This window comes from Rhizoctonia solani, chromosome 3 (genome assembly GCF_016906535.1).
Source record: "Rhizoctonia solani chromosome 3, complete sequence".
NCBI classification, from domain to species: Eukaryota; Fungi; Basidiomycota; class Agaricomycetes; order Cantharellales; family Ceratobasidiaceae; genus Rhizoctonia; species Rhizoctonia solani.
Window position 1 is genome coordinate 2,841,540 of NC_057372.1, and position 23,091 is coordinate 2,864,630.

Sequence of the window (23,091 nt, forward strand, 5' to 3'; positions counted from 1 at the left end):
TTATTTTCTATTGACGTATATCGGGTGGTTGAGACCAGATTTGACCTAGCGCCAAGTCGACCTTTGAGGGTGATATAATTATGCTGCCTCTCGAAGAGAATATATGAGTGTTTGGAGGCCGAGGAAACTCCCTGCGTATGTCTCCTGGAACCCACAGTATCGGGCGCTGGTCAGGATCCATTAACCATCCTTCATTGTTTATAACCCAGACCCTTCGCTCGTTATACTCGTCCGGAACTTCCCAGATTCGAATCGTACAGTCGGTTGAACCCGATACAATACGTCGGCCATCAGGAGCAAATGCAATCGAATTAACAGCGTCTGTATGCCCAGTAAATTGATCAAAGATCAAAATACCCCTTTGAGCATCCCAGATACGAATTGTACCATCGCGAGAACCGGTAGCTATTTGGGTGCTATCAGGTGAGAATACGACAGATACGACAGCGTTTGCATGGCATTGAAAGAGTTTGCCAAGCAGCGGACCATTGGCACTACAGTTCCATATCTGAACTGTCTCATCATAGGAGCCAGAAGCAATGCGAGTGCTGTCGGGGGAAAATACTACGCAGGTTACGATGTCATTGTGACCGTTGGCTATTTCGCTATTGTCGGTAGAAGTTCGAGCTATCTCGCCACCAGTATTCACATCCCATAAGCGAACTGTATTATCCCAAGAACCAGAGACGATGTGACTTCCATCTGGAGAGAACATAACCGCGGTTACGTTTTGCGTGTGTCCCCTAAGGCAGTTTACGACCTCGGCACTGCGAGTGTCCCAGATAAAAACCATGCTATCATATGAACTGGTTGCAATACGACTGCCGTTAGATGAAAACGCCACCGAGGTAACACCGCTTTCATGACCGGCGAGCGGGGCCCCAATCATCGCACCGGTTTCAGAGTCCCAGAGACAAGCTACGCAATCGCCCCCTCCGGTGAGAAACTGCCTGCCGTCGGGGGAGAAAGTCACCGAGTTGACTTTTCCTATGTGTCCCTTGTTGGTCTTTATACGGTGGTCGCCGGTTTCGATATCCCATATACAAACTAGAGAGTCTTCAGAGGCTGAAATGATAGAATTTCCATCGGGAGAGAACTGAACGCATGTAATTGCTTGAGTATGACCGTAGTCATCGAAATTCCTTGTAGGGTTGCTGTGTGGGTCCCAAAAATGGATACTACCGTCCCATGACCCGGAAACGATGCTCCCACCATTCGGGCATATCGATAAACACGTCACTCCTTGGGCATGACCTATGAATGGGCCTGAGATTTGAGTGGAGTCGATAGCGTTCCAGACACGAACGGTGCAATCCCAGGAGCCCGAGATGACCTTTGTTCCATCACAAGAGAATACTACAGCACTGACTGCATCCGTGTGTCCCTCGAAGGGGTTAGAAAGTAGAGTGCCATTCGCTGAGCTCCAGATTCGAATAGTGCGATCCAGAGAACCCGACACGAGGCTATCACCATCAGGAGAAAATGCGATAGCCAGAACGCCAGCGGTATGCCCTTTGAACGCATGGGTAGGCCTAAGTGTGGCGCCATCGGCATTCGTTAACCATACACGTATGGTGCGATCATAGGAGCCCGAGGCGAATTTGGTACTATCCGGGGAGAATGTTATCACTGTAACTCCCATAGTGTGGTTTTCGAGGGGGCCATGGATCAAAACGCCACTGTTTGAATCCCACATATGAACTGTACAATCGTCTCCCCCAGCCACAACTAGAGTACCATCCGGCGAGAATGCAACAGAAGGAATATCTTGGGCATGGCTCTTGCAGAATTCGAGGGAAGCTCCTGTTCTTGTGTCCCACATACGTATAGTGCGATCTCGAGAGCTAGAAATCAAATGAGCACCGTCCGGTGAGAAAGCCAAGGAGTTAACTTGTTTATCGTGACAGTTAAATTGAATGTTGCTTCGAATTCCATAAAATGTGTTCCAGATGTATATTTTCCCATCACAACACCCGTAGGCAATGCGCATAGAGTCAGGTGAGTATGCAACAGCAGTTACACCACAGCTGGCTTCCCAAGTCGCGAGTGCAACTCCTTCACGTCTACTCATTGTAGTTCCATTCAACCATAAGATACCTGGTGAACGGGATCGGTAGTTGGCTCGAACACGATTTTGAACTGGGATCAGCGGAAGCATTGATAAATATAGATGGGGTGTGCTCCGGCAGACGGGGTTGGCCGCAAACGCGGTCGTAAAACTGCACGCATCGCGAATAAAGTCCTGCAATTCCAAGATTTCGAGGCTATTTTCGTTCTATTAGATGGTTCAATCTTATTATCTGTTTAGATCTATTAGTGGCATTCACTCACTTTTTGCAGCCATTTTAGGGCTTCGATCAGTGCTCTAGGTCCTCTGTTGATGAACCTTTTAAGGTTTAAAGCCTCCACCCAAAACATAAGTTGTTTCCTGAAAAATTCATCGAGGCGGAGGACAAGCTGATCACACGATCTTGAAGATTGGAGGTGGTATGCCCAATATTGGCATGCATAAAAGAGTTCGGGTGGGACTGATTTTTGGGCATGCCGTGAAAAACCTTGGACATCGTTGTCAAATCTGTACGGCACCTCAAGACTACAGATGTTAAACCGAAGCTGTCGCTCCATGATTGCAAAGCATTGGGTTGCTAAAAGCCTGTTGTGAGACGCGTAGTCACAGCGCAGCGGACCAGCAAAGTCAGATTGAAGAAATTCTAGGAAGGACGAATGAAGGGCCGATACAACACTTTTGGATGTTGAAACGTGCAGTACCGATTGAAGGGGACGTAAAGCCGACGATATCTGTTCGCTGTTCACATTCGATAGTACGGCCAATGTACTTTCGGCGACTGGTTCCATAGCACACGCTACTGTCCAAAGTACGTCCTTGATAGTGTTGATTTCGCCCCTCTCGAGCGTTTCATCTTCAAAAGTTTGGTCCAAAATTGCTTTATACAATCGATATATATCTTGATTTTGTTTGTTTACCGACCCGGACCCTCCCGCGAGCACGGATGAGAGTCGCGAAGAAGTGATAGACCCGGGAACTCCACCCAGTATGTATCTCGCTAAAGTAACCGCGTATATAAACAATACCCCTGCCCTTTCGGTTAGCTTCTGTATTTGTTCTCCAGACAAGTTGACTTTGGCTAGAGCAACGCATAGATAGGTCCTAATATCGCCTGTGACGGACTCCGCTTCGATATCGTGCAGGTGTAAAACCATGGTTGCTTGGCGGTAGCAAGCAGTGAATGATTCTGAGATAATAGCTTCTGGCCTGCTGGTTAAGAAAAATTTCAGGGGTAGTGTCGCAGCCTGCTCCACCAATAACTCCAACAAAACCTTCATAGTTCTAGAATCAGTGCATTCGTCGAGGCCATCAACGACTACTATGAGGTCATTGGGAAGCATATTCCTGGCCTCGAGTAGAGGTAATTTGATAAGGTACTCAAACTGTACGGAAATCGTCCGTCGGCTAATATTCGGGTTATCGCCCAAGATTCGACAAAGCGTTGATCGAAAGGAGTAAAACTTTTGAGCAAGCTGATGGGCAATAGTAGGCAGGATACGACCGACGTCTTGACATTCCGCTGAAGCTCTATGGCAGAAAAAACTTGCACCGAGTTGTCCATTCCCTTCGAGCTCCTTACAAAGACTATATGCGATCGCTGTTTTACCAGTCCCGGCCATACCATTCATCCAATACACCCTCGTGTCGCTTTGGCTATTTACCCATTGCCGTATACCATGAAGTACTCCAACCCGAGTGTTTCCTAAGCATTCGTGGCGGTTAACCTTGTCAGAGAAGCATGAATCATAGCGGGCGTCATGGGCGGGGACCATATCGTTGAGTCGTGAAGCCTGTTTCATTGTATAAGCCAGTGCTTATACAACCAATTCTGCTATCACCTTCAAGTGATCATCCGCAATTTTCCATGTGCTTAGATTTGCATCTGTCTGTGAAAACAGGCTCAAGTTCAAATTGAAGATTCCAGTAAACATTGTACACTTACCTGTAGCTGAAGAAATGAAGTCTCAATACGGCGATAGCATTGTCGTAGCTTATCAACCTCTTCCTCAGATTTGGCTAGGTTTCTAAACCCACTGCCCTGTTGCGCTATCTTTATATAATCTATCTCCTCGCGAAGAACGCTTTCAACACGTTAGAAATAGTACAGGAGCGCTATCCATGTAATTGCACATACCTGATTACGTTATTTACCCACTTGGACATTCTTTCTGGCTGGCATTCGGACATGTAGGATGAGAGAACTATTGCCCACTGAGGAAGCCCCGACAGTAACTGAAGAATATCGAGGTTACCTTCTGCCGTGCACTAAATAATTTTGACTGTGTGACTGGTCTAACATTCAGATACTTCATGCACTTACCTCTATGGTCTCTAGACTGTCAACCATACCTCGAACTGCAGCCTCTAAAGGAGGGAACAAATGGCATCCCTTTAATAAAACGTTTAACGATCCCTTGAGGGTTTCCAAAATTACGCTTCCAGCAACCCTCGGGACCGATTTTCCCTTGGTAGACAAAAAACCCTTGAATTAATTGATTCGTCACAGATGATGACGCGGTTTGTATAGATCCTTGCTCGTTCGCGTTAGTGGGCAGAGGGCAAGTTTTATCACAGGATTTTGTTTTGGTACGCTTAATACTATCAGAAGACCGACCCGTGGGAACGCCAGTCAGACAAAATCGTCGCTTTTTGAGTGACATGGTTCGACGACAAGATACAGAGAAGTGGGTCTTCGCATATTAAGTTGGATCATGACCTATATATACAGATGTCGCAAGAATACGTTGCCGATTTTCCGCTCCGGGGGATCAGCGCTTACGCTGTGCCACCAGTGCTAGATCTAGAGACCTAGGCTATTTGATCTGTAATCATAAGACCTAGGCCTTCCACCATATATAGTACGGGGGGGGACTGTTCTCACTTGAAGATATGGCCCAACAATCAAGCAGCAGCCTCAATATGGCCCATGCATATGCATGTATGTTCTGATCAACCCTAGCAGGTTAAAAAAAGGAGGCTCTTGGCGCTTGTAGGTTCTCACTTCTGTCATCGCCCTCGTGTCAGCATGCCGGCATGTCCGGTGGTGGTCAGAGCTTGGCCGGGCAGAGTTTCCGAAGAGAAGCCCCTTGATTCATTCCTTGAAAATTCTGAACAATAACTGGGCCCGTTTTGTTAATATCACCGGTATTTCATAACCCCATAGTTATGCCCGATGAGGGTCTGAGGTACGTATCACGGACCTATTAATAGCTTCTACAGATTTTCTTCAGAAGTCCTCTGAAACTCAGAAAAACCGCGACATATGCTAACCTTAAGCTACATAGAACCTCTATTTTCATGGTTATTGACGATAAAGGGTCCGACCGAACCAATCACAAACATTCTACGCTCATTTGGATCATGTAACATGGATTCATCATCAATTACACAGCGTATTCAAGTCAACAATATTCTGAACACACTTGTAGGACTAAGAGCCTACATGAATGTAGGGCACCCAACGCCCAAACTCCTTCTCTCCAACTTTCTCACGTAGTTCTCCAATAGCATAATGTAACGCCTTCCCTGCCTCCCCGTTTCTCAGTTTCCTGCCTTTCATAAGTTTCCCATACACCTTATCTGCCACAAACGGGGCATCGTCATCCATAACTGACCACATCGTTGCGATAACGCTCGGATATCCGGCCATGAGCATACCCGATGCAAGGTGTATTGCTTCGTCGGGTAGCACCTCGTCACCCGTCGCAGTTTGGCACGCCGAAAGGAAGGCCAAGCCCTTGTCCTTGAATGACCTTCGATTGATCGCGGCAAGATCCAACGTACCGTCGTATAAGAAGAAACCGCTCTTTGTTGGGTCCCGTACATTCTGGTGAGCATGACATGCAAAGTGAACCCAGTCATGCTCTTCCATTGCGTCTAGTACAGATGTCTTGGTTGCTTGGTCGTCTACAAGCTGTGAGTACTCGACTTTATCTTGCGTATGAGCTTTCACGTATGCGAGTTCTTTGATAGTTCCGGGCAACGGACTCTGGCCTGGCGTAGCCTCTTGACCAATTGCGATTATTCGACACACGGAGCCCGAAGCACTTGGATCGGGCCTGAGAAGTGCAGTAAGCGTGGGTGTGTAGGATGATACGACATAATCAAACACCCTCGATCGCGGTTGGTTGTAATCTCCTGCTGCATGTAATGGCAAGAATGTCATCGCCCCAGTCGGACACCATGTTACATGGGGCAAGGTTTTGTGTATTCCCTTGCCCTCGGGCCCTTCTTCAGAATTAGAGTATCCATAACCATCGGGGAGATCTTCTATATAGCCCAAGTGATCTATTATTGGTTTAATAACATCGTTCCAGAGAGCTGATAGAACATTTCCAAAATTATCTTTCTGTTCTGGCTCTGGACGACGTTTGAATCCTCTCTCTCGGGGCATCCTACTCCTAAGTGATTTTTCGATCTCTGAGCGAGCACGCCGGGCCTTTTCGTCAGTAAAGTTGAGAAGTGGAATGTGATCAACCCTATTTTGCCCGGGGGTAATTGCAAGTGCGTCGCAGCGGTCTGTATGGCAGTTGATCACCACAACGGGGCCGTATCGAGCGGCCCGGAAGAGATCCTCTGCCTTCATCGGCCCAAGGAAGTCCTGTAATCCAGGCAGCTCACGCACCCTCGACAACAGATTGTTATACTCTTTGGCCATGCGGCGATGTTCTTGAGCCACTTGCTCCGGGGTCGTTGACCCGGTAGTGTGTGCCCGAGACTCTCGTGACTCAGAGCTGGCGCTCTGTAGCTGATTGGCGATGATTTGAAGACGTGTAGCTAAGTCCGGACCGACGGACGAAAGTTTATCAAGAGGTGAACGAAGCATAAGGATTTGGTTCCAGACCACGCATCGGGTGTGTTCTAACCATTCCAAAGCTAGTGCATAGTCTGAGGACTGAATGGCAGCAGAAGCTGCTTCTACGGCTAAACCCTCTGCTTTTGACAGATCTTCATAGCGCTGATTCACAGTGGCACCCAACCAGATAAATTGCGGTAGAAGGTCAACCGCGGCTTGGTAAGCCTCGACACTGTCGAATACGCCGAGTGTTGAAGCATGTTTCGCCCACCGGAATGCGTAATCGAACCTTTCACGAGGTGCCCCGAATAGTGAGTAAGCAGCCATCCGAAAAGAATCGAGAGAGGCTTGTAGATGAAACGCATTGTCTGTGTTGAAGAATAGAAACAAACAAGTGTTAGCATAGCCGAAGTGCCGGTGGGGTAAAGCTGGGTGTCCATCGGGAGTCAGCGTGAGTGAAAGAGACTCGAGGTATGCTGCCCTCTCGATATCCCCATGTTCCCCCAGGTGTTCGAACCGAATTCTGTAGGTCGATCCCATATTGGCGAACCAGAGCGATATTTCGGGGTGCCCCTTGGGAATCAAATCGAGTGCACGATGTTGACACTCGATCGACTTATCTATGTCTTCGTGGTCTCCGAAATGCTCGAAACGAGTACCGTAAAGAGGCCCTAAGTTACCAAGCCAGACTAACAGGTTTGGGTGGTCCTCCGGAGTCAAAGACACAGCGCGCAAATTGTACTCGATTGCCTTATCAATGTCGTCAAGCTTCTCTGACCGTTCAAACTGGTACTTATAGGACAGCCCTAGAAGAGCGAGTTGATTGACAAGGTGTGGATGATCATCAGGCGTCAGTTCGACTGCGCGTGATTGGTGCTCGATCGAGTTCTTGAGATCATCTCGCTCGCCTAAATAGTCATATCGTGTGCTATAAAACATCGCTAAGTTGGCATGTACTTCTGGCAAATTCGGGTCGCCATCTTGGGCCAAGTTGAGTGCACGAAAGCCATGATAAATCGCCTTTTCGATGTCCTCGATGTCACCCAGGCGCCCGAATCGCTCAAGATAAGACGCTCCCAGGGTAGAAAGTCGATTCGATAAGAACGGATGACCTTCTGGATCCAAGGCAACTGCACGAGAGTCGTATTCGATCGACATTTCAATATCATTCAGCTCGCCTGTAAGTTTGAATCGATTCCGGTATGACTCGCCCAAATTTAAAAGTCGGCTTGATAAATGCGGGTGCCCGTCTGGAGTTAATTCGACTGCACGAGATGCACACTCAATTGCCTTCTCGATATCGTCCCTTTCCCCGAGACGCTCAAATCGGGCGCCGAGAAACATCTCCATATGCGCGAGCCTCCCTACCAAGTATGGGTCATTATCGGGTGTCAACTGGACGGCGTAGGACTCGTATTCGATCGCTTCATTAAGGTCGTCTAGATCACCCAAACGCTTAAATAAGTGATAGCGCGCCTGCCCTATAGCATCGAATTGGAACAGCAATTGCGGATCGCCCGGGGGAGTTATAGCAACTGCGCGAGACATGTATGCCATTGCTTTCCGGACATCCTTAAGATCCCCTATGCGTTCGAATCGTTCGTTGTGGAATGATGCTATATTTGAAAGTTGCAATAAAATTTGTTGATTATTGGTAGTAATGGAGAGTGCGAGAACACTGTACTCGATTGCTTGATCGCAATCACAAATATTATTGCAGTGTTGAAATCGCATGGCGTGAAACACACCCAATTCAGATAGCAGCATTGGGAATTCGGAAATGGCGCCGGGAGCAAAAATGAGCCCGATGGTCATGTATTCAATTGCTTTGTCCAGGTCCTCCAGTTCACTCAAAAGTTCAAAACGGTCAACGTGAGCGTGCGCAAGCCCGGCGAGGGTGATTAGTCTCATCGGGTGGCTACGAGGCAATCGAAGGACCATTCGAAACATGCGTCGTATTGTTTCTTCAATGCTATCAAGCCCAGACTGCATCATGAGATCCGCAAACATATTTCGCTTATTTGTTCACTATCGAAACTTTCGGGTTTGTTGCGGGTTGGGTCAGATGCACGATCTTTTACTGTATCGCCGGGCTGATTGATGCTATAGGCAACAGACTCGAGAATGAGAAATGTCAAGGGGCAATATGTGTCAGAAAAGTAGATTGTGTGGCTGATTGAGCTGTGCCCAAGGAACTTTTATAGCGTTTAGGAGAGCCTCGGAAGCATTTCGGAACTTATGAGTCATTGCTCACCCGCCGCCCCCTGTTGGCGGGAGGCGCTTCTGAAACTCCCTCGTTGGGTGGTTGTCGGCACACTTTGACTCATATAACGGAATGACTCGGACAAATATGCAAAACCGAATCCATTGATTATACATCACAATTCCATTCAATATAGCAAATTACTTCTGCAGCCGCCTTCCGTCCATCTAGCTCGAGCAAGAGCACTGGAAACCCAAAAGGTTCTTATTACCTATACCACAAAACCTTCTTTCTTCGCGCTCTTCCTCGGTAAGCTCGCTCTCGGGTCGAGCATCTCCTTCAGCCCCCCAAGGTTTGAACGGATTCGTAGTCATCTAAAACAAGTTCCCCTTAGATACTTCCAACGAACCAAACAACAAATGAACCTGCCTCAAGAGTCTTCATCAACGCCGCCCTTCCAGCAAGGTTATCCTTATCGACGGTAGCAATAACCTCCTCAAGCACCCATTGTCGAAGCACAAACCTCGGATTCACACTCTTCATGCTCTCCTCTCGTTCATCCAAACTCCACCCAGCCGTCTCTTGATCCTCCACAATCCGAACCGCATATTTCTCAAGCCACGCCAAGATGTCCCGACATGCACGCTCCCGGCTTGCGGGACTAATAAGGTCCGGTGTCAGTCTCGCCAAGAGCGCAACAAGCGGGGTTGGGTATGTGATATTTTGCGCTGGGACCGCGAGTGTGGATTCCTGGAGCGGGGAAACGATTTGGTTTGGTGCGCCTGCGAGAGCGTCTCCGCTTGGCATTGGGCATGTCATTCCGGCTCCTTGGTCGAGAGATTCGATGTCTTTTAGAGTGGAATTATATGCCTGGCTTTTGCCTTTTGAATCTGACTCGTCGTCTTCGTCGAGGTGTTCCGGTCGGAAGGTACATAATGCTCGGAATGTGCCGTGAAAGTCTAGTCCATGGGCTTGCATCACATCTAAAAGCGGCTGAATCACATTCTGGACGTCTTGAGAGTCTTGCTTCTTCAGGCCGAGTCTCTGTTGAGATGTTAGTATAATGCAGAGAGAGGAACAACGAGGACGTACCTGTCTAACGAGTGTCCAATACTTCTTTTCAAATGTACTTTTGATCACTTCATCGACTTCGTCGCGCATTTCTTCGCCCTTTGTGGACCATTCTTCAATCTGCTTTTCTGATGCGTCGTTTGCCCAGTTGGGCCCGACTGCATGCCGAGAGAAGCTTCGGCTCCGATCAAGGGGGAGAGCGCGTTTAAGAGCGCACGGACGGCGAATATGCTTCAGTAATTAAGTAAATGACCTAGCGAGTCATAAATGAGTCAAACATACATCATAGTGGGCTGCATCTTGAACGAGTACCTCCCTCCGTCGTCCGAGTGGTTGCAGATATGGTTGTAGTCATACACGTCCATGAATGCGTATGGACCATAATCAATCGTCAGTCCGAGGATGGAGATGTTATCCGTATTCATCACACCATGCTACTCCCAAGTTAATCCAGCGACTTTAAAAATAGAAAAAGGCGTACCATAACCCGTAAGCTTGCCACCCACCCAACATCTCCGCATTCCTCCTCGCAACCTCCAACACCAGCTTTTTACCCCACGCTTCTCCCTCTTGCACATCCAACTTCAAAACCCGCTTCACGACCCATTCGCCCAATATCCTCAATCCCTCCCAGTCTTTCTTTCCGCCCGCACCCCCACCAAACAAGTAGAATATCTCTTCGGGCGGGTTAAACGTTTGGAAATTCCCGATTCGGATAAACGAAGGTGCGAGACGAGTGGCGATCGAGGCGTATTCCATTTGTTCGCGCGCGACGGGGAGGTCCGGGAGCGAAATGAGAGAGAGGGACCGGGTTGTTGGGATACCCAGTGCATGGACAGCTTATCCAACCGTGTCAGTCAACAGGATTTGGAGAACAAGATGTGCTAGGATGGCTTACCCTCGGCGCCGAGGAATTCGCGAATCGAACTACGGAGCACGGCAAGTCCGTCCGCACCTCTCGAGAACGGTGTTCGTCCACCGCCTTTGATTTGGATCTCCCATGTCGTGGAGGGGTCGATGGGTGAGGCGTAGACACTGGTTTCGGGTGTTAATATAGAAAAACCGAGGGGTTGGCCGGAAAGGTACTCACATAGCGAAATCGCTCTTCCATCTCCTAACTGGCCAGCCCACGTTCCGAACTGGTGGCCCGAGTACCTCAACGACCACGGTGCATATCCCTTTTCTTCGGATTCGGCCGAGGGAGGGATACTCATGAGACACTGTGCCCACTCAATACGTCGACAAGCTCTTGTCTCGCCGCATTATTTGTCTCTTCTTCTTTTTGACTCGAAGGCTGGGACAGAGATCCGGGTCCGACGACTTGGAACGCATCACCGACGTCCAGATGGGGTAAACAATCACCGAGTCCGGCGGCCGATATAGCGAGCAAGATTCGTTTCTGGTCCCGGGCCCCATTACGAGCGGTATACTTGTTCAGCTTTCCAGATTCAGATGCGAGCGAGGTTTGTTCCAGAGGCTCATGTTTGCTCAACCACTCTTCGATGAGCTCGGCCTTGTCGACGTCTTGTTCCCCCTCGGGCGGGGTAATTCGGTACGGAAATGGTAAAGGGAGTGGGGCGACGTAGGAAAAGTGGCTCGAGGGGTGTAGGATCCGGCTCCGACGCTGGGCGGACGGGTTCGAGGTCAGGTTCTGGTAGAACGCATATACAGAGGGTTGAATCGGATCCGGAGTAAGATTGTGAGTTAAAATATGGGATGAAGGAGGCAGAGGCAAAGATCCAATAGCGTATTTCGACATCCTTAGTCCTGTGGTAGGCCTAAAGGGCATGCGCGTCGTGGTCGTAGACACAACTGAGCCTCCACAACCGATGGCCAAATCTCTGCTTATTTATCAGAGGCGGTGGCAGTGGCGTCATGATAGTCATGATAGCCAGCAGAGTAATAGCGACTCTAATTGCAAATTAGATTTACCAGAGCACCTGGGGCCTGCCCTAAAGCGCGAGCCGGCGGCACCCGGGATCAGTCGTAATCTCTAGTTAGCACTACACACCACGACCAGGATGTTTTCTGCACTCCGCACGCTGCCGCTCCGTGCCCGCCCTGCTGTTGCGCGTACATTCGCAACGACACCCCGTGTCTTTGCCGGCCACAAGGCCGCGGCCCTCCTCGGAGAAGGAGCCAAGCCCGGTGAAGTCCCCACCGATGAGAACCAGGCGACCGGTCTCGAGAGGCTTGAGTTACTCGGAAAGATGGAGGGCGTCGATGTGTTTGACATGAACCCGCTCGAGATGACTCGTATCGGCACACTCGAGGATCCGATTAAAATTTATTCGCTCGTGAGTATTCCTTGGCTGGCCGCATAGACTGCCCGTCTGATGATATGCAGTTCCCTGAGCGCCATGTCGGGTGCACTGGCTACCCGGCCGACTCGCATGACACCATCTGGCTCACCGTTACCAATAGCAAGAAGAACCACCGCTGCCCCGAGTGTGGATCCGGTGGGTTCACTGCATACCCTACCCTAGACACTTGCAATCTAACCAATTTTATTTTATTCATCCAGTCTACGCACTTGACTTCCACGGCGACCCACACGCTCACGAGCATCACTAGGCAATTCAACTGAACCTGTACATCCCTTTCCCCAAAATATGATCTTGTCGCTATTTGTTTGGTTTGTCTCACGTGGGATCCGCCAATGAGAATCCGTCCTTTTGGAACAAGTGCGAGAGGCAGAATGCGGGCCCTACTAATCTCGCAGGTAATTGACCTCCCCCAGCCCGAATGAATGATTTCATTTGCTCGTATCGTGTCAACACGTATACCACCGATCCATCACGGGTATTTACAGTTTAGCAATGGGGAATGATCGCCCACCCAACCTCGGCCCCGACCTCTTCTCCTCTGCCCATTCCAGCAACGCATCAACCAATCCATCAACTTCTTCCTCGGTATTAGCGGCATGAAGGCATACCTGTCCATCCGCTCAAGTTAACATCCGAACCCACATCAAACTCAAAATCGCTACTCACCCGAACTCGTTCTTCGCCCTTCGGAACAGTCGGATGTGTGATCGGTCTGGCCAAAAAGCCACGTTCGCGGAGGTGTTGGGCGAGTTGTCGAGGGTGGGGCGTTAAGATGGGGACAATAGGGGTTGGTTCTGATTTGAGAAAGGGAGGGAGAGCCATGATTCGTGGGGGGATGTTTTCAAGCCGTGTCCGTAATGCAGTCGTGAATCGGGTTGAGATTTTGAACAATTGAGCTGCAAGCTGAGAAAGAAGGTTATATGCGTTGAAATGGTATCGATTAGTATGGGTAGCATTATCCTTACTCGTTGAGTTGTCCCGTTATCGACCATATCGAACGAACACCCCATCGCAATCACATTCGCTATTGTCGGTGCAGTGGTGAATATAAACGTCCGCGCATAGTTGATCAAATACTCTCTCGTGAGAGAATCGCAAATGACAATACCTACAACCTCATACATCAATCAAAGTGTGAGCAGTTTCGAAAACATAGGACACACCACCGCTACTCGCCATCGCCTTTCCAAACGTATGCAGTCGCACATGAACTCTCGATCCCAACCCAAGCTGCTCGACCCATCCACGTCCGTCTCCATAAACTCCAGTCGAATGCGCCTCGTCCACAACCACGCACCGTCTTTCGGGCGGGACCAAGCACTCGACCGTCTTCAAAATAGAACCCAACGGCGCAAGATCTCCGTCCATACTATACAACGCCTCGAGCGCGACAAAAATAGTACCCTTTCCCCCTCCAAGCCCCCTTTCCGACTCGGTATTAAGCACATACCGAATCTTGGCTTCCAAATTCCTCACGCAACTATGCTTGAACGCGATCCTTCGGCTCTGAGCAAGGCGGGACGAGCGCATTCCATCGTGCACCGACGCATGTACGAGCTCGTCGTATATGATCCAGTCCCCTGGCTGCGGAAGAACGGAAAAGAGAGCGACATTGGCGTCGAAGCCCGAATTGAACAAGAGCGCCGTCGGGTTCGGACTCGGATAACGAGGTTCAGGACAGAAGAATTTGGCTAGACGTTGCTCAATCTTGAGATGCGCTTCGTGTGTCCCGTCTAGGAGTCTTGACCCCCCAGAGCCCAGGATCTGAGGTGCGGACCGGAGAGATGCGAGGAAATGGTCTCGGAGAGGCGCATAAGTGGACAGCGAAAGATAATCGTTTGAGGAAAAGTCGATAAGCGGTTTGGCTATCGTATATAGTGTTGGGTCAGATCAGCGGATGGATAATAGATAAGATAACTACGCACGAGGCTGGACGACCAAGTTCTGAGGAGCGGGGATAAACGCATCCGGATGGGGACGACGTATGATACTCCGTTGTCGTCTCGAGTCAAGCGCTGCTCGCATATGAGCGTGCAAAACCGACTCCTCAGCGGGGGCCATCTTCACAAACTCTCAAGTCAGAGAAAGAGAAAGAGAGAGATGTGGAGAGATAAACCTCGAGAATGGCTCCATCCGCCCTCCATCGTTTCTCCGCGAATTCACGCGACCGGATTAAGGGACGGGAAGGCAACCCGCCATCAGCGTGGGAGTGCGAGTTTTAGCATGGGTAGGTTGGTTCTGAGAGTCTAAGCGCTTCGTGCTTGTTGTTTGTGTATTTTGGATTGCTGAAATAAAGTCATTTTGTGTGGTCGATCAATTAGACTGGATACGGAAAGTAGCATTGATATTTTCCAGTGTTTTGGGGTCGGCCCGGGTTTAGGTGGTTTACCGGTGCTGATGGTTATGTAAGCTTGGGGGTCTGAGAACGGTCTCGAGTAAGGTTCAAGGTCTTCAGTTCCATTGAACAATACGTGTGAACAAGAGTAGTTCAATCAAAAAACCCACTTGAGAACTGGACTTTGCAGCGATGCATCCGGATCATGCGCGCATATAGCAACTTTGAGTAGTATGCTCTGGATCCTCAGTCGGAACCTTCATTCCCAAAGCAAGGTTTTCAGGTTGTCTCGAGAGTCATTCAAATTCTGCAAGCGCAAGCTGGGGGACGGTGAATTATGTCTAGACTTGTAATCCAGGAAAATCTTAGTACACGCTTGGGTTGTGTTATAACCTCCTAACAGATACCATTAGAATCGCCTGAATTTTCTACTATTTTTAGTATTTTTTACGAACTTGATATCTCATGTTTTTTGATCACGTGATCTCGGCGCTTATTTATGCTGAGATGCCGTGCCAAGGATGCTTAGGAGAAATCCACGCTTCTGCGCAGTCCGCAGCACGCTTCTCTTTTCACATGTAGGCTTCTATTCACACATGCACAGACCACATGTAGTTAGTAGTATTGTCTATATATACAGCAGGAAAATTGCTTGGAGACCCCAAGTTGATTTTACCTTGTCTCATATTCATTGAGGAGGATTAGTCAGCCAGCTAAGTAGCAGGCTGTTAAGAGTCGTGTAAGTACAGGAGTAAGAAAGAATTACTATATACAAAATGTATATGGGAATAACTAAGAACTAGTATTAAGAATCAGAATATATGCACAGAATATATGCACAATATAGGCTAGGTTATCAGGAATAACAACTCCTAACAAATAGTCTAGCAACTATCAAGTGCAGGTGGTTGGTTATGTATAGTACCTTAGACTAATGTTACTTAAGCCTAAGTGACTAAGGGTATGTTTACTTAAGGTCTCTAGGATAGTACCTTAAGTAAGAGGGTTACCTGACTAATGTACAGGATTTATAGGATTGGCCTAATAAGTATAGGACTTATATATGCTTAAGTAAGACTTAAGACTTATGGGGTTTACCTAAAATATATCTAGGATTTATGAGATATTGTAGATAAAGCTATCTACAATATAAGGGGTATGGTGGATTGAAACACTATCACTCAATCACAACAATCCTTACAGTATTGTCGCACTATACTCAATGTTGAACTCAACAACTGTGACAGTCAAGGGGCACAGGGTTGCAGTAAGTCCACTAATAGGTTACCCTGTGTCTGTTGGGACTGGCCTATGGTCTTAGTGCGCCAAATAACCTCCTATGCTATTTACAGTGAGTCAATCACCAAAGTAAATGCGCAGATAAGCTGTTAAAGGCTTGTGTGTATATGTCAATATATAAGAGTGGATAAATGGATGCATTAGAAGCGTCTTCACAGGGTCCTTTTATACCCTGAGAAGGCGCACAAACAAGTATATACATGATTGATACCAAGAGGGGGTACAGGAGGTACATGTGGCAACTGAAACACTTGAGGGAGCCAATACCTTGGTACATAGTAAACAAACAACAGATCCTAATATTTGCCCCAAGGCAATGTTTGCCCCAAGGCAGTATTTACCTGTGTGGGTCCTTAGATGTCCCAAGGCTAAGTGTTTCATCCTTGGAGTAAACAGTCCCAAAGGTAGGATACCTCTGCATTGGGTACTTACAGTAAATGGGGCATAACTCTACCAAATGTTGTCCGTTTTGGGAGTTTGACCCAGCGTTCTGGAGCGCACAAACATGCGCACCTAAGCGCAAGCGATTCGGCAGTGTGGGATGCCCGGGTGATGGAGAAAAGGCGCATTTAGTGCGTCAGCGCTTAAGGGCTGATTAAGCGCTGGAGCACTTGCCTATGCAACAGGGGAGACCCTGAATATTTCTGTGTGTAGCCACAAGATAGAATCTTGAATAATAAATACTACAAACAAGAGAAATATTACTTGTTACTGTTTATCTACTCAGCTGAATTTATATATATTTAAATGAGTGAGAAAACAGCATACATGCAAAAGACATTGCATATTAAGGGTATTCCTGAGGTTTGTAGGTTTTGTAAAGGTCACTATTGGATAGAGGGACCTTGAAAACCTTAGTTTGCATCTTTATCTCACTTATTTACTGTAAGATTACTAGTGTAATTAATAAAATAAGTACAGATTAAAGAAGAAATGTCATATCCATAACACAGGCCCCCAGTAGTACTCAGATGCTCACCACCCCCTTAACTCACCACACCTCCAGGCCTAAGGCCCCCTTGCATTAGTTAGTAGTAGTAGTCCGCCTCAAGCGGAAGTAGTATAGCCTGATTAGTTAGATTACAAACGTGTTGCTTGTAGTAGTACGGCCTTAAGCGCCCAACTCCACCAGCGTGTGCCCACCTTACAGTGGTGCACAACAGGTTGAAATGTATCCAAAACCTGCTTGATAGCTATTTTTCAACTATGGACATTGGGGGGGGGGTACAGTGTGTGGGACATTTGTGATTGCTTCACATACTTGGTTTTATTTGTGACGGTTTGACTAAAACATGGCAAAGTCCACAACAACGCCAACTATATCTTACTCGGAAAACTCAACACATATCACAACGGTTATGCAGCAAATCCAAGATTAGTGTCCTGCAGCTGTAGTTCCAGGCAACAACCAGTGTTGCTGCTCACCTATCTTCAATTTGAATCATTTGCACAACCAAGGGTCTATATTTTCCACAACTGAGCTCAAACTTCTCAAGATATTCATCAAGCTATAGCGCCAGACACATTGGATGGTCAACTTGCAACAATCCAGCACTAACTTTCCTCTAGGGTGAATCTTGAAAAAGTGTCAATACTTGCTCCATTGTATTATGCATTGCCTTAAATGTAGTATTTGTGCAGGGGAGGGTGGCTATAGTCAACAAGCATAGATAGATAGGACATCACATTGTATTCCCCCAGTAATTATTTGCTGCGCCGCCCAAGTAGAGCTGAATCTAGTACTAACACTTTGAGCTGGGTTAAGAATAGAAGTATTTCCAAGGGATTGAAAATTGATTTGCTATTGTGGCCAAACTGTTTGATATGCAGAAATGTTGGGTTTGGTCAAGCAGCAAATCCAGTAAACTCTCTCCAGGATTGTGATGGGAAAGCAAACCAGCTCCTCTCAGAAAACCTGATGTGTGCACAGAGAGACAGTTGCCCTGGGTGTAGCATCTAGAAAAACAGGGCACTACTATGTTTGTCATATGAATTAAACCAAACTGATTTCAGATGGTTCAATGATACACTCAGCAGTAAAGCTTCTAGCTCATGTTCTGAGCCTATAATCAGGCCCAATTTAAGGGACTTAAGGCCAGGGCTTGCTTGCAATATAGTTGGAAACTTGAATGATGTAGTTTAAATATAACAGAAATCCATTATGGATAATTCAACTAAACCATGGTACGCAAGACTTGTCCAAGAAAGGTGTATGCCTTCCAGTTTCAAGCTGGTGACAGGAAGCATTAATTCTGTCCTAGACATCTGTAAGGACACCAAGGGTACGGGCGCTTGTGGCTGTGTATCTAATACAATAAACCGCTTAAGGCAGTGTGAGTCTACCCTACAACATACTAACTACTATCTATGGTGACAAGACGCTATAAGGCATTGACAAGCTACCTAGGTACAGCAGCAAGAACGCTTAAGGTGTGGTACTAAGTGGTTACTGGGCTATAAGGCCCTTGTACAGTATTGGGATGCAACAAGAGGTAATCAACCTGGGTGTTACCATGGTTGGTTGGCCTCCTTATATATTCTACAGGGGGACTAATTACAAATATACTATATGCAATACCTAATCCAATAAGAACCCCGCTCCGCAGTTGGTCTTACTCATGCATACATGTCACTGACATGTCATGGTGATGTCATAGGTGGAGGTGGCTACGTGTGCCAAGTAAGTGCAGATGGGGACGTGGCTTGGCGCTTAGCGTATGATATAAGCGCCAAAGTCACGTGATTGAAAATGTTGTCCAATTGTCTTTGTTTAAAATTGAGAAAATGGGGATAAATTCCCTGGTATTGTGTGTGTCTACAACAAATTCTTCCATCAGCTTCAGTGGAACTGAGGTGGAAAGAATAGTATCTGAAGGTGCAGTTACGGAATCTGAGGCAATTGTCAAGCCAGGAATGGTTTGAGGTTGTCCTAGACATCTGTAAGGACATCAAGGAGGTTGTTATGGATATGACATTTCTTCTTTAATCTGTACTTATTTTATTAATTACACTAGTAATCTCACAGTGAATAAATGAGATAAAGATGCAAACTAAGGTTTTCAAGGTCCCTCTATCCAATAGTGACCTTTACAAAACCTACAAACCTCAGGAATACCCTTAATATGCGATGCCTTTTTGCATATATGCTGTTTTCTCACTCATTTAAATATATAAAATTCAGCTGAGTAGATAAACAGTAACAAGTAATATTTCTCTTGTTTGTAGTATTTATTATTCAAGATTCTATCTTGTGGCTACACACAGAAATATTCAGGGTCCCCCCTGTCGCATAGACAAGTGCTCCGGCGCTTAATCAGCCCTTAAGCGCCGACGCACTAAATGCGCCTTTTCTCCATCACCCGGGCATCCCACACTGCCGAATCGCTTGCGCTTAGGTGCGCATGTTTGTGCGCTCCAGAACGCTGGGTCAAACTCCCAAAACGGACAACATTTGGCTGAGTTATGCCCCATTTACTGTAAGTACCCAATGCAGAGGTATCCTACCTTTGGGACTGTTTACTCCAAGGATGAAACACTTAGCCTTGGGACATCTAAGGACCCACACAGGTAAATACTGCCTTGGGGCAAACATTGCCTTGGGGCAAATATTAGGATCTGTTGTTTGTTTACTATGTACCAAAGTATTGGCTCCCTCAAGTGTTTCAGTTGCCACATGTACCTCCTGTACCCCCTCTTGGTATCAATCATGTATATACTTGTTTGTGCGCCTTCTCAGGGTATAAAAGGACCCTGTGGAGACGCTTCTAATGCATCCATTTATCCACTCTTATATATTGACATATACACACAAGCCTTTAACAGCTTATCTGCGCATTTACTTTGGTGATTGACTCACTGTAAATAGCATAGGAGGTTATTCGGCGCACTAAGACCATAGGCCAGTCCCAACAGACACAGGGTAACCTATTGGTGTACTTACTGCGACCCTGTGCCCCTTGACTGTCACAGTTGTTGAGTTCAACATTGAGTATAGTGCAACAATACTGTAAGGATTGTTGTGATTGAGTGATAGTGTTTCAATCCACCATAACCCCTATATTGTAGATATCTTTACCTACAATATCTCATAAATCCTAGATATATTTTAGGTAAACCCCATAAGTCTTAAGTCTTACTTAAGCATATATAAGTCCTATACTTATTAGGCCAATCCTATAAATCCTGTACATTAGTCAGGTAACCCTCTTACTTAAGGTACTATCCCAGAGACCTTAAGTATACATACCCTTGGTCACTTAGGCTTAAGTAACATTAGTCTAAGGTACTATACATAACCAACCACCTGCACTTGATAGTTGCTAGACTATTTGTTAGGAGTTGTTATTCCTGATAATCTAGCCTATATTGTGCATATATTCTGTGCATATATTCTGATTCTTAATACTAGTTCTTAGTTATTCTCATATACATTTTGTATATAGTAATTCTTTCTTACTCCTGTACTTACACGACTCTTAACAGAGGTGGGCGCTTGCAGCTGGATGTATCTAAGTGAAAACTGCTTAAGGCAGTGTGCAAGCTACCTATGACAACAACTAGCTATACTACAATGACCAAGGCTGTAAGGGCAATGGTAAACTAAGTAAGTACAACAAAGAAGCCGCTTAAGGCAGTGTAGATGGTATGGCTAAGTAGTTACTGGGCAATAAGGCCCTTGTACAGTGTAGAGATGCAACAAGAGGTAATTGACCTGGGTGTTACCATGGTCAGTTGGCCTCCTTATACACTTGCGCCCAAAAAGATTGAGCCATGTGAGCTCAAATCAATGACGCTCACGCGTCACCTGCACAATTGAGAATTCGTTTACAATGTAATAGTAAATTATGTAGATACAGTAGTATAGAACATATGTACAAAGTTTTAGATCAAAACTAAGTCTCCTCGTGGAGATACGCGTGAGCAAAATTTTTGGGCTGGCTCATTCTTTTTGAGCATTTTCAAATTGCACCTGCAACTGCATGCATGCACCCAAAATGACATGCAAAACTGAATAATTTGGATACAAATTTTAGTATTTGGTGTTTCCACCTTTAGCTAAATACACAGCTTGTACTCAACGCGGTAATGAATCATACAAATTGCCAATATATTTTGGGGAAATTTGTTTCCATTCGTCCCTCACTATTTTCCATAATTCTTCCTTATTCAAAGCGGGAGGTTGGTGAGTACGCACGCGCTCCTTCAGATGCCACCAGACGTTCTTGATTATATTCAAATCCGGGCTTTTTGACGGCCATGGGAGGACGCTTACGCCCCAACTGGCAAGCCAACGTTGTGTCAGCCTGGCTGTATGCTTTGGATCTTGGTTGTGCTGGAATGTAATGTTGAACGGGGTGATTTTATAGTCGGCAAGGGTTCCAAAGAAGGCGTCCCCAAGGATTTCAATGTATCCCGGGCGTTCAGCTTGCGTTGTATAAGGTACAATCGCCCAACTCCCTCTTGGGTAATGCACCCCCAAATGAAGATACCCCCGCCACCATGAGATATTGTCTTTTTGGTGTATCGGGGATTATACGGGGACTCACTAGGCCGCCTCCAGTAATATTGGCCGCTGTTGGCCCCAAATAACTTGATTTGGACTTTGTCCAAGAAGACGATGTTGTCCCAGCGTGATTGTGGCCAGAATAATTGACTGTGGGCCCACGCGCGACGGGCTTTTCTATGCCAATAAGTGAGCAGGGGTACTTGGCGGCGTTTGTACGGCCGTAAACCCAGCTCTCGGAGGTAGCGGCAGAGGGTAGAGGACCCAACGGCAGGGAAGTACTGCCGTCTAATATTTGCTGCTGTTGGTACTCTACTCCAAGCTAGGGCCAAAGCGGCGAATCTGACGTCGCTGGGGGTTAATTTTTGTGGGCGCCCAGGAATGGGATCGTGTTGATCGAGTGGGCGGTCAGTAAGTCCATACTTGGCCCAGATACAACCAACAGTTGCGTGAGAGACCTTGGTCTGAGGTTGCAAAAGCTGAACAATAGCCCAATCTGAGTATTTGAGCTTTTTCAGCGCAATTATCTGAGCCTTAGTCTTGGGACTAGTGTATTGAGCCATTTGCGCACTTTTGGCAGGTATTCGAGCGTAAAAAGGGGTGGTAAATGGCACTCGATGAGGGAGGACCAAGTAGCTTATATAAAGTGATCAAAAAGAATGAGCCAGCCCAAAAATTTTGCTCACGCGTATCTCCACGAGGAGACTTAGTTTTGATCTAAAACTTTGTACATATGTTCTATACTACTGTATCTACATAATTTACTATTACATTGTAAACAAATTCTCAATCGTGCGGGTGACGCGTGAGCGTCATTGATTTGAGCTCACGTGGCTCAATCTTTTTGGGCGCAAGTGTATATTACAGAGGTGAACTGTCACAACTCAGCTCAGACCTATGGTACAAGGGGGTTTAAAGTCTGTGGCCCTATCACCAATGGACTATGAGACAAGGTAGAGGGGTGTCCTGGACACAGTCACATGACCAGTACAAGTGGTTGCATGCTGGCCCAAGCCCAAATTTGGGGGGTAGCAGGTGTAATCATGGGTTGTCAGCAGAGGAATAATAGGGCTCTATGGCTTAGTGGTCAAGCTGGTTCAATTCCGGCTAGTTCTATTTTCCTCTGTTTATGACAAGGGGCAACAAAGGCCCAAGGGTTATGGTTTAGGGGTAGAGGGCAACAAAGGCCTGGATAATGATGCTTAGGTAAAGTGCACTATGCTCAACAAGGGAGCAGGGCAATGGGTAGGTGTGAGTGAGGATGAATTGACAAAGAGGTCAAGTCTTGCTGTCTTAGCAACAACTTGACCTGGTTTATATACAGGAGGAAAGCCACATCAAAAACAACAGTACTAAATAGTGAGTCATTTTCAATTTCACATCATATATCAAATATGTCACGTGATCTTGATGAGTCATAAATATATACTAAAAAAGGAAAATGTCTTGGAAAAAAGGTAGAAAATAAAGGAGGCATCATCCATTGACCG

General features: G+C 46.8%; 5 protein-coding genes across 5 annotated transcripts; 1 reads left to right on the forward strand and 4 right to left on the reverse strand.

Annotated features, from left to right (window-relative positions):
- Nucleotides 1–7: 7 nt before the first annotated feature.
- Nucleotides 8–8,873, reverse strand: RhiXN_03320 (Vegetative incompatibility protein HET-E-1; the record flags this gene model as incomplete). Its single annotated transcript, XM_043323137.1, has 7 exons — nucleotides 8–2,275; nucleotides 2,332–3,858; nucleotides 3,907–3,954; nucleotides 4,011–4,149; nucleotides 4,203–4,333; nucleotides 4,389–4,457; nucleotides 5,511–8,873. 7 exons carry the CDS (start codon nucleotides 8,871–8,873, stop codon nucleotides 8–10), a joined length of 7,545 nt encoding a protein of 2,514 aa, XP_043178633.1.
- A 583-nt stretch (nucleotides 8,874–9,456) lies between these two features.
- On the reverse strand, nucleotides 9,457–11,926 carry RhiXN_03321 (uncharacterized protein; the record flags this gene model as incomplete). Its single annotated transcript, XM_043323138.1, has 8 exons — nucleotides 9,457–10,110; nucleotides 10,159–10,295; nucleotides 10,355–10,368; nucleotides 10,420–10,571; nucleotides 10,672–10,976; nucleotides 11,036–11,172; nucleotides 11,228–11,315; nucleotides 11,368–11,926. 8 exons carry the CDS (start codon nucleotides 11,924–11,926, stop codon nucleotides 9,457–9,459), a joined length of 2,046 nt encoding a protein of 681 aa, XP_043178634.1.
- A 232-nt stretch (nucleotides 11,927–12,158) lies between these two features.
- RhiXN_03322 (cytochrome C oxidase subunit Vb) lies at nucleotides 12,159–12,711 on the forward strand (the record flags this gene model as incomplete). The annotated part of the gene is made up of 3 exons (XM_043323139.1): nucleotides 12,159–12,434; nucleotides 12,485–12,596; nucleotides 12,662–12,711. 3 exons carry the CDS (start codon nucleotides 12,159–12,161, stop codon nucleotides 12,709–12,711), a joined length of 438 nt encoding a protein of 145 aa, XP_043178635.1.
- Nucleotides 12,712–12,943: 232 nt separating this feature from the next.
- RhiXN_03323 (aminotransferase class I and II protein) lies at nucleotides 12,944–14,525 on the reverse strand (the record flags this gene model as incomplete). The annotated part of the gene is made up of 5 exons (XM_043323140.1): nucleotides 12,944–13,072; nucleotides 13,131–13,367; nucleotides 13,430–13,572; nucleotides 13,628–14,329; nucleotides 14,390–14,525. 5 exons carry the CDS (start codon nucleotides 14,523–14,525, stop codon nucleotides 12,944–12,946), a joined length of 1,347 nt encoding a protein of 448 aa, XP_043178636.1.
- A 6,647-nt stretch (nucleotides 14,526–21,172) lies between these two features.
- On the reverse strand, nucleotides 21,173–22,164 carry RhiXN_03324 (Transposable element Tcb2 transposase; the record flags this gene model as incomplete). The annotated part of the gene is made up of 2 exons (XM_043323141.1): nucleotides 21,173–21,522; nucleotides 21,645–22,164. The coding sequence occupies 2 exons, from the start codon at nucleotides 22,162–22,164 to the stop codon at nucleotides 21,173–21,175; spliced, it is 870 nt and encodes a 289-aa protein (XP_043178637.1).
- Between the last annotated feature and the right edge of the window lie 927 nt (nucleotides 22,165–23,091).